The 11,881-nt window shown below is 40.6% G+C and overlaps 1 protein-coding gene across 13 annotated transcripts in view; it reads left to right on the plus strand.

The window, feature by feature from the left end:
* The window catches only part of TIAM1 (TIAM Rac1 associated GEF 1), a 457,120-nt gene that overhangs the window by 415,031 nt on the left and 30,208 nt on the right, over nt 1-11,881 (plus strand). For all 13 annotated transcript variants that reach the window (XM_032174685.1, XM_032174689.1, XM_032174683.1 and 10 more), the window contains 3 exons: nt 5,265-5,444; nt 6,582-6,650; nt 6,955-7,080. In XM_032174685.1, coding sequence (XP_032030576.1) covers nt 5,265-5,444; nt 6,582-6,650; nt 6,955-7,080 — 375 coding nt within the window. The remainder of the gene's footprint in view (nt 1-5,264; nt 5,445-6,581; nt 6,651-6,954; nt 7,081-11,881) is intronic.

Here is an 11,881-nt window from a genome sequence, read left to right on the forward strand (position 1 = left end):
AAGCCTTCTTCCTTCTTGGATATTTCTTCTTTGAAGTTTGTTCAAGAGGAAACTGAAAAGGTGATCGAGAACTCTAGGGATTACCATTGTACATAATGTCTCTGAAATTATGGAGCTCATTGTCCCCAAAAAAAGCTTAAGTAGAGGCTATAAGATTTTAGGCCACTCTGGCCCCTTTTAAATCTGTGGGATGTGTTAAATCGGTCAGACTCAAAGAACAGTTTTAGAACTGTGAACTCATCTAGAGTTAGAAATTGCCTTTGGTGGTTGCATAACAGGAAGAGCTTAAACAGCTGGGTGGCTTGAGTTGATAGTGTGTACTTAAAAGTCTACCCCCCTCTTTTTGTACTTTCTTTTCATCTTCCACAGGAGGAAAGCAGCCTTATAAACATTGAGCATCACGCTGGTCTCAGTAAAGTGGCCCATTTCCTCTTGCCATTGTCCTCTCCTTGTCTGTATGTTGGTTGGATAATTCTTAGTCCTGACAGTGGAAAAGCTCTGCTACCCTTTAACAGTTTTAAACTCTCAAAATGCCTGTAAGTGCTTTTTTGGTTTCCAGGGTGACTGATTACAGTACTCAAGTAGGGGAGAGGTTTGTACTTTCCCCACTGGAGAAGCCTGGTCTGCCTTCCCCTTGCTGGAGTCCTAAGCTGCTTGTCCCACATCCAGGATACTTGGCTTTTGGGAGCATGTTGAGAACCTCCCATTGAGGAGACCTTTCTTGGCACTTGTGGCTACAGCGCTTGGTGTGGGAATGACTAGGATACCATCTCTAACATTCAATGGTGGAGCAGGGCAAAGCCTTGCACCCAACTCCTCCTACAATCTACATCATGGCTAAGCTGCATGGAGAAGGGCCTGATGGATTTTGATGTAAAGAAGTTTGGCCACAGTAAAGAGGGAGGGGGATTTAAAAGCAGAGCCCCACAGTATGGAAAAATCTCTAGCTTAGAGGTATTCTAAAGAAAACCTGCATTTCATAATTCCTTCCAAAAAAAATTTTGGGGGATATTATTTTAATAAAACAGAATTTTCAAACTTGATGACATCCTTTTAAGTTGTTTCCAAGCAAATTTTAAGAGCCTTGTGTATAACACCCCTTGACAACATGTATGTGCATTATAACTTGTAATTATGAATATGGTACCTTTTTATTCTTTATTCAAATAACGTGCAGTTGACAGTAAAGAGATTACATCTATTGGACTCAGTTCCTCGTGCTACACCTGAGGGTTGGTGCCTTGATTCATTGAATAGGGTTGCCAGTGGGGAAACTGCTTTGCCCCTTGCTCAACTTGAGAGACCACTCAGCTAAGTCTATCCTAGGCTTAGGTCATACCTAATAAGGAAGGGATACTTAAGGCTGTGAAATGTCCAAAGAGGACCCAAGGGAATTTTAGCTGTCCCTGAGATGCTAAAGGTGTTTCCTAATATAAGCCAGAACTTATCTCTGGCTGTCTGAGGCTGAGGTTGGGGTAGGAGACAGCTGGATTTAGAGCACTGAAGCCGTAGCCTGCATCCTACTAACCCGAGCTCACCCCACAGGCCTGCTTCAAACTAAGGATGCCAAGCCTCAGGCGTGGTAAACTGACATAGACCAAGCCAGAAACCCTGTTCACACTCTTAAAAATGGAATTCTCAAAGTATTTATGGTAGAACAGATGGAATGAATACCCAGAGGTAGTGAGGTGTGAATTGGTGTGAATTGGAAGCACAAAGGAATGTGTTAGTTCCTTTGTCTTTTGGAATTTCCTGCCTTTGATATGTGTCATATCCCCATGTTTGCCTTTCGTGAATCACCGATTTCACACGGACAGTTTGCCTAACTGATAAAAGGTGTGCTCTGCCTCTGTGGCAGGTCCTCAGATAACATTTTGTTCAACATCATTTCATCATAACGTTTATGTGAAAAAAATTGATTTCTAGCCAGGACCACTGTCTGTGTGGAATTTGCATGTTCAATCCAGGTCTTCGTGGGTTTTCTCTGGGTACTCGGGTTTGCTCTCACATCCCAAAAACGCGCACGTGGGATGAATTGGCATGTCTCAGTGGTCCCTGAGTGAGTGTGTATGTGTGTGCACCCTGTGATGGAATGGCATTCTATTCAGGGTTGGTTTCTGCCTTGCCCCCTGAGCTGTCAAGATAGGCTCCAGTCACCCATGATCCTGAGCTGGAATAAGTGGGTTGGAAAATGAGTGAATAAATGAATACAAATCATTATAAAATAAAAATTTGTAAAGTATACAATCATTACAAATGCAGGAAACTATGCAGTACAAAAGTATTCAGAGATCCTGCCAAAGTTGTTCTTGCTAGATTTTGAACTGCATGATGGTAGGAGGTGCCCCTTACAATTTTTGCTTTGCAAACATTTATTGCTTGACTTAACACACTACCACTACGACCACCGTCACTCGCCAGTTCACCAAAAGCTGGGTAAATGGTTCTCTTAACTTGTTTTTATTTATCTTACTTAAATGTATATCTGGCTTACATTTATTTCAGTGTTTAATATTAGAAGTCTTTTGGTCTTTATTTAGAAGCGTGGTGATTTTTTCTGTGACCAGAAATGTGCTATAGGAACTTAACTTGTTTGTATCAATTAGCCTACAGTAAAAATGGTTTCTTTATGCCATTTAGCTTAAAGTCAGTTTCCAAGAGCCTATAAACCATGCTAAGTGAGGACTCACTGTAATAGACTGCAGTGAAGAATATATTTGCTATGAGCAGTAGCTTTCCTATTAATTCTGTCAAAAACAGACAGCTGTGATTACCGTTGGAAGCTTTAGAAAAGGATGGTATAAAGAGAGGTGCCAATTATACATTTGTTGTGTTAGGTGCCTTTGCCAGGTACCAAATCAAAGCAACCAAGGAGAGTTTGGGATAAGACAGGGGCAGGGCACAGTTAGTTGTCAGCTGTTACCACTGTCTGTCCATGGATTTTCATTTTGGCAAGGGTTTGCTTTCTTTCTCATTATGACCGTGTTACAGTGAGTTTTCTATTACAGTTATCACTGGATCATCTAAAAGACACATGAAAATTTTTGCTAAAATGGATGTATTTGTTCCTTTGTAATTTTTAAGACAAAGCCTTACTTGACTGTATATTTAATGATGATTTTGAGTTATTGAAATTCTAGCATAACTAAATAAAATAGTTTATTTCTACTGAAATAAGCTTTGATCAACAACACATAGTTTTTCTTTTTTAACAGCCTTGTTGAGATATAATTTACATACCATACAGCTCAGCCTATTTCGGTCAATTTTTCCAGTCAGTCACCTAAGGGAAAATTGTTTGTGGGGTTATTCAGTGTCAGAAACATGCATTTCCACAGAAAACATTGAGTAGTGCCACTGACAGGTGACTGACACCTTCTGGCACATAAGACAGGGTTAGTGCTAGCAACGAATAAGCTGTGGTAATTGTAAGAGAATTAGAATAATAATTATGTGGATGTGGGTCCTGGCTCTCCTCTGTCCTGTCATGCCACTGCAGCTAATGCATCCTTCTTAGGTTCTGATTTTCCCTGTCCTTGCCTCATCTTTATTCTGGACTTCCTTCCCTTTTGGATATGCTAATGAGGGAAAGGCTCTTCAATGTTGGCTGCCTTCCTCTGTGTTTAAAACTCCTCCATGGCATACACTTGATTTTAGCTTTTCTGCCCTACACAAAACACGAGCCTTGACTTTTAGCTCTGTGCACCAACTATTGTTTTTGGGAGGATATTCTCATGTTGTTGCTAGGTAGGTGGGTAATAGAAGAAGTTATTCTTTATTTGCACCGGTATTTACTGGAAATGCTTTGTGCCTAGAGTTGAATTAGACAATAGAAGCAGAGAGAGAAGTGTGAGAAGGGCAGCCACTAGCTTCAAGAAAATTTCCGTGACCGGGCGCGGTGGCCTATAATCCCAGCACTTTGGGAGGCCGAGGCGGGCAGATCACGAGGTCAGATTGAGACCATCCTGGCCAAAATGTTGAAACCGCATCTCTCCTAAAAATACAAAAAATTAGCCGGGCGTGGTGGCGGGTGCCTGTAGTCCCAGCTACTCAGGAGGCTGAGGCAGGAGAACGGCATGAACCCGGAAGGTGGAGCTTGCAGTGAGCCGAGATCATGTCACTGCACTCCAGCCTGGGTGACAGAGCGAGACTCCGTCTCAAAAAAAAAAAAAAAAAAAAAGGTAAGAAAATTTCCATCAAACATTCATTGAGTGGTGCATTGGAACATGTATTAGTGAATTAAATTTTGTGTTACTACATAGCCTCTAGAGCAATTACATGGAGAGCTTTAAAACATATTGATATTTGTATATCTCACCCCAAAGATTCTGATGAAATTGATCTCTGATGTGCACGGGCATCGGGATGTTGAAAAGCTCCCCAGGTGATTCTCATAAGCAGCCAAGCTGGAGAACTACTGGTCTCATGGGTTTTTTTTACAGCAGCCCATGCTTTGGAGAACTGTTTGTGTAACTGGAAGAGTTGGAATTTTAGAATCCTGGAATCCTACGTTTCAAATGCATGACAAAATGTGTGCAACCTTTATGGTCTGTACCTGATTCATCCCCGGTAGATGTGGAGACTGGGATCTCCTGTTGAGGCCTGTTTTAGGGCTAATTCCGTTATTCTTAAAGGGGAGTGGTATCTTTTTGCCTTTGGAGAAGCTGGAGAGGGAGCAGCTTTTTTTTAAGTATGGGTATCTTTCTTAATCTAGAAAGTTGACTCAGTGTCCATTTTTAACAGGAAGAACCTTAGCTTATAAAATCATCTTTGCAACATTGCAAAGTAGATAGTGTACTGAACTGGGAGTCTGATAATAAGGCTTGTACCTTGGGTGAAATGCAGCTAACTTTTATGTCTCCTGATTTATTAACTTCTTGCTTGGAGAGTGGTTAAGATACATAGGCTTTGGAACCAGATTGCCTGGTTCAAATCCCAGCTCTGCCACTTACGTACTGCATCATCTTGGATGAGTTACTTAACCCCTCTGGGCTTCCGTTGTCCTTACCGTGTGGGCAGATGAAATGCCTCAGACCGGCACTAGGCGTGTGGTAAGCAATTAGTGTATGTTAGCAGTTGTTATCCTGGTTGTTTTGAGCATTCAAGAAGCTCTCCTAAATGTGGAGCAACTTGTGGAAACACAAGTCAACATTCATATGTGACAGTTCATTAACCAGGAAGAACACCTCTAGGGGGTCCAGGTGTCAGGTGCGTCTAATGAGGGATAATGACCTCTGCCTTCCCTTCCCCGCTGTGCTCCAAAGAGTACAGAACAGGTGGCCGCATTTTGCCGCAGTTTGCACGAGATGAACCCCTCTGACCAGAGCCCATCTCCTCAGGACTCCACGGGGCCTCAACTGGCGACCATGAGACAACTCTCAGATGCAGATAAGCTGCGTAAGGTGATCTGCGAGCTCCTGGAGACGGAGCGCACCTACGTGAAGGTATGTTTCTCGTTTCTCCCCGTCCTCCCTCTGCCTCGTAAAGGAGTGAAGTTGGTGTGTCTCTGCTGGTTTTCATTAACAGCTGAATCAAACTGGTCATGAAGAGTGTCTTGGTTTCTCTTGGAATTTTGCCTTTACTCTGAATGTTAAAAGCTTGTTTTGAGTTGGTTTTTTTTTTTTGTCTTCTTTTTTTTTTTTTTTTATAAGATAGTCTCACTCTGTTGGCCAGGCTGGAGTACAGTGTTGTGATCATAGCTTACTGCAGCCTTGACTTCCTGGGCTCAAGTAATCCTCCCTCCTCAGCCTCCTGAGTAGCTGGGACCACCATGCCCAGCCCCATTTTCTGTTTTTTGTAGAGAGGGGGTTTCACCATGTTGCCCATGCTGGTTTCGAATTCATGGGCTCAAGCGATCCTCCCACCTTGGCCTGCCAAAGTACTGGGATTATAGGCATGAGAGCTACCACGCCCAGCCTTCTTGTGATTTTTAAGGAAGCCTAGCAATTTTTACAGCAATTCATTTATATATATAAATATATATATGTATGTGTTGACCTAATAAGAAAGCTAAATTTAATTTTTTAAAAAGTTGAGGATATGATCTTCATAATCTAATTAGAGTCTAGCCACAAGAGTGTCAGGTCTGTTGTCTTTGTGTTATCACTTGTTTTGACACCTGGTCACATTCCCCATGCAGTGGCAGGGTGATCTGTTTAAGTATCTATTATTTTAGTCTTTAAATCAGGGGTTAGCAAATGATGGCCCTTGGGTCAAATCCAGCCTGCCGCCTGTTTTCGCAAATAAAGTTTGATGAGAACACAGCCGCACTCATTCCTTGACGTACTGTCTGTGCCTGCTTGGGTGCTACAGTTGAAGAAGTTGCAACGGAGACTGTATTTTAGTCCTCGAAGCCTAAAATATTGACAGAAAAGGTTGGCTTACTCCTGCTTGAAATGGACCTTAATCACCTAAAGTCTCTAATGTTAGCCTTCAGGACAGGATCTGTTTGTTCTCTTCTAGATCCTTTTATAGACGTTAACATATGCTTTATACTTTAAGTTCTAGGGTATATAAAAAAATAAAAATAAATAAAAAATAAAAAAACACATAAGCTAATGAGTTCTCTTTTCAATTCTTAGGATTTAAACTGTCTCATGGAGAGATACCTAAAGCCTCTTCAAAAAGAAACTTTTCTCACCCAAGATGAGGTATGCTGGAAATGGTTTCAACTTTGTGACCATGATACTGTGGTTTGGCTTGTTGGTAAAAAGGAAAAAATGGGGGCATGCGTAACACTGAAAACATTTTGAATGTATTTAATTGTAGTAACTAGGTGAAATTATTGCCTGCTAAGCTTTGGTGTGCTCATGGAGAGTAAAAAACTGCCCCGCTCTCTGGTATGGGATTCTCTTAGTTGATAAGAATTGATAGAAAAACCTTGTAATCAGATATAAATAACGTTTAGGAAGACTAATGAGATATGAGGTGCATTAAATTCTGTTTCATTTCTAGCTTGACGTGCTTTTTGGAAATTTAACGGAAATGGTAGAGTTTCAAGTGGAATTCCTTAAAACTCTAGAAGATGGAGTGAGACTGGTACCTGATTTGGAAAAGCTTGAGAAGGTCGACCAATTTAAGGTAAGTAGTGCAAAGCTGCCTCCAGCGTCAGGGCTATAGTGTGGCTCAAGTTGAATCCCCTGATCGTGTTAATGTCTTCATTGGAGGGCCACAGTGGGGTCCGTTCCGTAAGGGTGTCTGAGAGGGGAACGGAGTGTATCTTGCCTGTCTGGCTAAGGAAGACCAATGCCATCAATTTACATTAAACTGGTGCAGCTGCTGGCTTTTATATGCGAGGAAGTACCAACCTTGACCTTTTGTTTGGTTTATGTGGGGGCCTTTAATGCTTTAGCTATCGGTGAATTAGAATAGGCACTCCTGGCTGGGCGTGGTGGCTCACACCTGTAATCCCAGCACTTTGGGAGGCCAAGGCGGGCAGATCACCCGAGGTCAGGAGTTCGAGACCAGCCTGGCCAACATGGCAAAATCCCATCTCTACTAAAAGTAAAAAAATTAGCTGGGCATGGTGGCGGGCACCTGTAATCCCAGCTACTCAGGAGGCTGAGGCAAGAGAATCGTTTGAACCTGGGATGCAGAAGTTGCAGTGAGCCGAGATCGTGGCACTGCTCTCCAGTCTGGGGGACAAGAACGAGACTCCATCTTAAAAAAAAAAAAAAATAGGCACTTCTGGTTACCCAGTAAACAAATTAATTTATCCTGTTCTGGGAAACTTTGCTTAATGGAAATGCTTATCATCATCCAGGGGAAAGACAATCTTCCAGCACACGGTGTCCTTGCAGCCTAATGAGGATTTATGACTAGTGCCTTAGCAAGGCTGCTTATTTCCTCTTCCCTGCTTGGCTTTCTTTTATTGCAGATTTCCTGTGTTGCACCTCCAATTAACAAAGCACATTGCTTCATATATTGGCTTACATGTCACCCTCATGCGCTTTAACAAACAGGTTAATTGAGGTATAATTGTGTGGTAGAATATGCTGCATATATTTGGTATGGAATTTGATGAATTCACACACACACACCCCTATGTAACCATGGCCACAACCAGGACAGTGCACATAATCCTTTCTCCTGAAAGTCTTGTGCTGCCCTTTTGTGGTTTTTCTCTCCTGCCTCTTACTGCCCTCCCACTCTTCCCCTGCTCCATGCGCTGCTCCCTGTTGTTATAAATATGTTTGCATTCTGGAATTTTATTTTGGTGGAATCCCATACCAAGTACCTGTTTTTCTGGGGCTGCTTCCACTCAGCGTAGTTGTACTGAGATCGTCCATATTGCTGTGTATCAAGAGCTCATCCCTTTTCATTGCTGCATTGTCTTCCATTGAGTGGATAGACCACACTTGGTTATCTGTGCACCTTGGGTTGTTTCCAGTTTTTGGTAATTACAAATAAAGCTGCTGTGAACATTTGTGTACAAGTTTTATTATGGATATATGCTCTCATTTCTCTTAAGTACCCAGGAAGGGAATGGTTGGGTCATATGGTAAGGGTGTGTTTAACTTTTTAAGAAACTGCTAAACTGTTTTACAAAGTGGTTATACCATTGCAGCTCCCTCCAGCAGTTCCTCCTCATTGTTCTGCTGAGGTCACAGTCACTTTCTCTTTTTCGCTATTCTAACAGGTGTGTAGTAGCACCTCATTATGGTTCTAATTTTAATTTCCCTAATGACGTACGATGATGAGCATCTTCTGTTATGTGCTTGTTTTTTGCCCTCAGTATATCCACCTTGGTGAAGTATTTGTTCAAATAATTTGCTCATTTATTTTACTGGGTTATTTGTTTACTAATACTGAGTTTTGAGAGTTCTTTGTATATCGTTTATAAGTCCTTTATCAGATACATGATTTGTAAATATTTTTTTCTGTATTTGAGGCCCGTCTTTTCATTTTCTTGACAGTGCCCTTCACAGAGCAGAAGTTTTTAATTTTGATAAAGTACAGTTTTTCAAATTTTCCCTTTTTGAATCACACTTTTGGTGTCTTATCTATGAAATCTTTGCCTAAAGATTTTTTCCTGTGTTTTCCCTTAGAAGTTTTGTAGTTTTCTCTTAGAAGTTTTATAGTTTTACATTTAGACTTCTGATCTATTTGAACTTGAATTTGTTATGGTTTAATGTAGGAATCAAAGTTAATTTGTGTGTGTATGAATATCCAATTTTTCTAATCCTGTTTGTTGCAATGACTGTCGTTTGATCCTTTTTCCACTCAATTTCTTTCGCATTTGTGTTAAGAATCAGTTGTTCATATGTGTATAGGTCCCCATACGCTTTGCCTGTCTTCTAACACTTGCATGAATCTAGCTGTGTAATATTAGGGTACAAGTTTCGGAGCTGAGGTAAAGACTGCCTCACCTCGATATTCTACCTCAATATATGTTTTTTTGTGTGTGTGTTATCTCTTTACATTGCCTCTCTGCAACAGGAGCTACTAAGAATTACATACAAACACACATAAGTATGTGAATATATTATAGGTGTTCATTTTTGTTTGGATATAATTTCAGACTTACAGAAAAGTTACAAGAATAGTGCAAAGAATTCCTGAATACCCTTCATTTAGATTCCCCAAATGGTAACATTGGGCTACATTTGCTTTATTCTTTCTTTCCCTCCCTGTCTCCTATGTGTATATGTATCCATATGTGCATGTGTGTACATTGTGCATGTATGGTGTGTCTGTGTGTACATATAAAATATTTTCTTCCCAAACCATTTAAGAGAAAGTTGTAGGCACAATATATCCTTCACCCTAAATACTCCATATAGTTCATTTTTGTGTTCAAAAATTGCTTGTTGGTGGTTATGCTCTTCATTTGAAATACAGTTAGGTTCATTGTAGTGATATCTGTTTTCTAAATTAGTAAATTAATAATTTGCACAGTAGAACACATGATGTGGCCTGATAGATAAACAAAAAAACTGCTTAATAAAAATGGATGTATTCTGGAGGCCAGGGTTGGTTAAAATATGGTTATAGGCATACTTTAAAATACTACGTTTTAACCTAAAGTAGCTAACATTCATTATATTCATTTACAAGTCTTTTGCTGTGGGGCTGGTTCTTTGAGTTTGGGTCCAGTTAATCGCTAAAAGGATTCACAAGAAGGAGACTTTGGGTACCAGAACTTTGATATAGACTTGAGTGTACTGACAGCAGTGTTATTCTAGGGAGAGGCTGGTACATTGCTTCTTTTAGTGACAGGTGGAGCATCTCAAATCTGAAAATCTGAATTCTGAGCTGCTCTAAAATTGGAAACTTCTTGAGTGCCAACATGATGCTCTAAGGAAATGGCCATTGGAGCATTCTGGATTTTCGATTTTTGATGCTCAACCAGTAAATAGAATGCAGATATTCCCAGATATGAAAAAATATGAAATCTGAAATACTTCTGGTCCCAAGCATTTTGGATCAAGGATACCAAACTGGTACTTCCATACTCAACCGTCACTCTTCTCAATTCCACATAAGTAGGACCCTCTTCATATACCTTCACTTTGCTGCTTATGGCACAATCTGATTGTCTCCATTCCATCTGTAAGGCGAGATGGCTCATGAACACTAGTGTGCCTGCCTGCAAGATTCTCTCCAGGCTCTGTGAGTTGGTTTCCAGACAGTTTGGCTCCGAAACCTGTTGCTATTGATTTCCACAATTGCTGCTCTTTTTAAAATCCTCATTGTATATTTGACAAAAAAAAAGAAAAAACTTGTTAAATTCTTCAAACTGTGTTGCATAGAGCACTAGTCTCAAGGTAGTATCAGAAGGAAATAAATTAGTTGTGATGTCAAATAAGTTTTGATAAAATTTTCATTTGGAAATTTGCAATGTACACCAGCCTATGAGAAGCGTTCTGAAGTCCTACAGAACAGAAACATTGGGGAAATGGAGTCTTTATGTATAAACCCCTCATATTTGTGTGCACTGTGTTCCCTGAGAATCAATTTTTAAGGCGGGAGGAATAAGTGAATACCTTAATGTTTCATCTGTGGTTATGGTAGGGTAAATAAACACTTAGTAAATATTAAGTTAAATAAATGGATGGCTAGAGGGAGGGGTTACATTTAGCACATTTTCTTCCACAACTTTTTTTGCTTAATTCTTGATTATGACTCTGTGTTAGTTCATTTTCACATTGCTATGAAGAAATACCTGAGACTGGGTAATTTGTAAAGAAAAAGAGGTTTAATGGGTTCACAGTCCCTCATGGCTGGGGAGGCCTCAGGAGGAGCAAAGTCACGTCTTACATGGCGGCAGGCAAGAGAGCGTGTGCAGGGGAACTGCCCTTTATAAAAACCATCAGATCTCATGAGACTTATTTGCTATCATGAGAACAGCACAGGAAAAACCTGCCTCCATTATTCAGTTACCTCTCACAACATATGGGGATTATGGGAGCTACAATTCAAGGTGAGATTTGAGTGAGGACACAGCCAAACTATATCAGGCTCCAAGGATAACTCCCTCGCAGAGTCTGACGGCAGTACCCAGGGTACTCCTGCTGACACCCTCCAAGCCAGGGTGGAGATTTGGGGAGGGCTTGGAAAATAAAGGAGGAAAAGGAGAACATGGAAGAAGAGAAGTGAGGCATCTAATTACCAATTATGTGTGGTTTAAAATAAACCTTTTTTTTTTGTCATGGACAGACTCAGAATCCTCTGCATTGTTCATTAGATAAATTGCACTTTGGGGAACCTAGTTTGTTACTCAAATTCAAAACCTTATTTCTTTGCTTGAAACCTGCCTTTTAATTCTAAGCCTCAATAAGCTAAATAAGGCCCCTCTCTAAACAAGACTCTTTCAGTGTGAAACTCACAGAAGATGTTTGTCTGAGGCCATATATATCTATATATATCTCTCTCTATATAT

The sequence above is a fragment of the Hylobates moloch genome, unplaced genomic scaffold (genome assembly GCF_009828535.3).
Source record: "Hylobates moloch isolate HMO894 unplaced genomic scaffold, HMol_V3 SCAFFOLD_14, whole genome shotgun sequence".
Taxonomy (NCBI): Eukaryota; Metazoa; Chordata; class Mammalia; order Primates; family Hylobatidae; genus Hylobates; species Hylobates moloch.